At 43.6% G+C, this 3,228-nt stretch overlaps 1 protein-coding gene across 1 annotated transcript in view; it reads left to right on the top strand.

Annotated features, from left to right (window-relative positions):
* Window positions 1-1,421: 1,421 nt before the first annotated feature.
* Window positions 1,422-3,228, top strand: part of sntb2 (syntrophin, beta 2) — a gene marked incomplete in the record, with an annotated part of 27,868 nt that continues 26,061 nt past the window's right edge. Inside the window, 1 exon segment of the mRNA XM_035665488.1 lies at window positions 1,422-2,431. Coding sequence (XP_035521381.1) covers window positions 1,702-2,431 — 730 coding nt within the window.

The following is a 3,228-nucleotide window of genomic DNA, read 5'->3' as shown; positions in this document are numbered from 1 at the left end:
CTAATGCCACCTAATATTTTATTATTATTATTATTATTATTATTATTATTATTATCATTATTATTATTATGTTTTTGAGTTCAATTATGTTCACTTTAGCGCTTTTCCAATCAATTAAATATATCTAGACTATTAGAATAGCTCTATAAAATCATGATTGTATACTGATATAATGAGCTGTTATTGACTTTAAGGACAATGAACATAGTGGATTACCAGTTCCATCTTGACAATTTGCCTTTGTGAGTGGTAAACTCACCAACAGAGAAGTTCTGTTGGTTTTCTACTGATGGGAATGGCATAAAACCTCCAGAACATGACAACAACAGGTTGTAGTAGGCAGCAGTATCCATTAATAGAGCCAACACAGTGAGTGAGTGAACTTAAGAAGGCTTTGTCCCCAGTCAGTGGATCTATAATGCGTCTATGGACGCCCCGCCTCTATCATCATGAATAAATAATCTACAGGTCTACATGTCTATTGGCTGTCTTTGTCATCCGGCTCTGAGTTTACTCTTCAGACAGACAAGCCGCGTAAAGATGGAATGAATTTGACAGATGAAACAGGAAGTTGATTGATTATACTTCCAAATAAAAGCGTTAAATTACCAAACTGTCTATTGTTCCGTGTTTATTAAAGATCCCCTCCAGAGATGGATTAAGACACATATACAAATAGTCTGCTTGGAACAATAATGTGTGTCTGATATGTTTTTTCTGCAAAAAAAGTATCTACTCCTTCTACTCTACTACTTCATTAAGAATTCCAGAATCTATGAACATGCACATTTTGTTCATTTCGTCACTGTAAAGTCCATTTTCAGTGTATGTGCACTGGTGGCTTCAGGTTTCTACATCTTTCCACAGCATTTTGTTTTTAGCCTGTGTTTTGTGCAACTGTAACAAATTTTGTTTACTTGCAAAACAAGGGGGATAATTTGTTCTACATTCAGTGACTGCATCGCCAAAGAAAATCTGCTTCTTCTGCAATGATTTGTTAATTAATCAATTAGTTGTCAACTATTAAATGGATGGGCAACTATTTTAATAATCAATTCATCATTTTGAGTAATTCTGTGTAGGAATAAATGCCCAAATTCACTGAATTCAGCTTCTCAAATGTGAATATGTTCTGCTTTCTTATTCCTCTATGACAGTAAACTGGTTGTGGAACAAAACAGATTATTTTAGGACGTCACCTTGAACCTTTGGGAACATTTTTCACCATTTTATGGATAGAACAACTAGAGAATTAAAGCTACAGTAGTTAACTTTTAGAATTGTTTTTGTCATATAAGTCATATAGTAATCATAAAGTTTGCAGTTGTTTAGATTTTTTTACTCCTAAAAAACGGATTTGGTAGTCATTTATTTTATTTTGAAAGGTTTGAACGGATATTCTCTTGTTTTGTTCTCGCTAACTTTCCAGTGGAAGTCGGACAGCTTTAGAGCCTGAACTCAACAACAAGCCCTCGGCTGGCCCGTCACAGCCAGTTGTTCTTTTCTTTTTCCTCTCCCTCTTTTTTTTTGGGAGCCCTCCTGCTTTCCCTCCGCCTGCAGCCACGGTGTGAGTGAGTGGGTGTGTCGATGCGGGCCAGTGTAGCCTAGTCGCTGCTTGTGCGCACTCTGAAAAAGAGGAAAAAGTTGATGATGAGTTTAGTGTGAAAGCGGCCCGCCTCAGAGCAGGCTAACCGTCCGGGAATGGCAGTTTGGACCAGAGCGGACAAAAACGGCCAACTGGACCTTCTGCTCCGCGACCGCTGGATCCGAGTGGCCGCCGAACTCACCCGAGAAACGCTGACTTTAACGGCCGAGGCGGAGGCGCCCGGACAGGGGGGCAGTCACTGGGACTACAACAACTCTTCGGCGGGCCTGCGAAATGGCATGTCGAACGGAAACGACCCGGGAACGAGTCCGGGGAACCCTGGCCGCGGTCCGTCCTCGGGTCAAGACCAACTCCAGAACCAGAACCACGGGGGTCGGGGGCGCAGCGGAAGCCCGGGGCGCGGGGGTGCCAGTCGGGGTCAGTACGACGGCAACTACGGTTTAAACAGCCCCGGGAAGTACACAAATAACGGCACAAACTCTGACTTTGGAAGCCCCGGCTCCAGCTACGGCAGTCCCGGGTCCAGCTTCGGGTCGAGACAGGGCGACTTTCCCGTCAGTCTGGACGGCTCCTCGGAAGCGGTGCGGAAAGTCCGAGTTGTCAAACAGGAATCCGGCGGGCTGGGGATCAGTATCAAGGGGGGGCGCGAGAACCGGATGCCCATCCTCATCTCCAAGATCTTCCCGGGGCTCGCCGCCGACCAGAGCCGGGCTCTCCGGGTGGGCGACGCGATCCTGTCGGTGAACGGGAACGACCTCCGGGAGGCAACGCACGACCTGGCGGTACAGGCGCTTAAGAAGGCCGGGAAAGAAGTGACGCTGGAGGGTAAGTTGGCCAACGCGAGAGCGGGGACTAGCGACGGCCGAGATTAGACTATTGTGGTCGGGCTGCACACCTCTGTATACTGTTGGCACGGCTGTCAGCTGGGGTTGCTACTTTTAATACACACAAACACACACACACCTTGAAAGTGACCCTGCAGTGCTCTCTATTAGACCAAGACTGAAATCTGAAATATTTGTAAGCAATCTGAAAAATGGAGCATGCAAATAACAACAACATAAAGCTAAATACACCAGTTGCTCTATCCCCTGAAGAGTGAGTGGAGAAGTAAATACATAAATAGCTTTAAGGTACACTTTAAGTGGTTGTCAACCTTTTTCCTTTTCTAAAAACTGACCTGATGTATTTTATGGATATTTCGTATTATATTCAATGTATAACAGCAACAGTACAGAACAGCTGATAAACTGTACAATGAACCAAAACCCCCAGTGAACACAATAACTGCAGGAAGTTTGTGTAAATGATACAAGAGATGTTGATTCATTTTTGAGCAGATTATTTCCTGTGAATATTGATCAGAGAGGAGTTTTGCTATTTTTGTTCACTTTTTATTAAATCCTCTGTCTCTATTGTGTATTTTCTATTTAGGGCTGCACAATGAATCGAAATATTATCAACATTGCAACAGACAAATCACCAGAGCTGCAGTGTTTTGATAAAAGTAAAATGTGTGACAAACAGCGTTATAATGAAGCACTGTAGTGCTGAGGAGATGCCCTGCTCTACAAAACTTGTTCTCCAGATTTAAGAAGACATGTTTGTTTGGTACAGACCCC

The sequence above is a fragment of the Morone saxatilis genome, unplaced genomic scaffold (assembly GCF_004916995.1).
Source record: "Morone saxatilis isolate NCDOM2014 unplaced genomic scaffold, NCSU_SB_2.0 Contig2, whole genome shotgun sequence".
NCBI lineage: Eukaryota > Metazoa > Chordata > Actinopteri > Moronidae > Morone > Morone saxatilis.
This window is presented reverse-complemented; position numbering and strand designations above follow the sequence as displayed.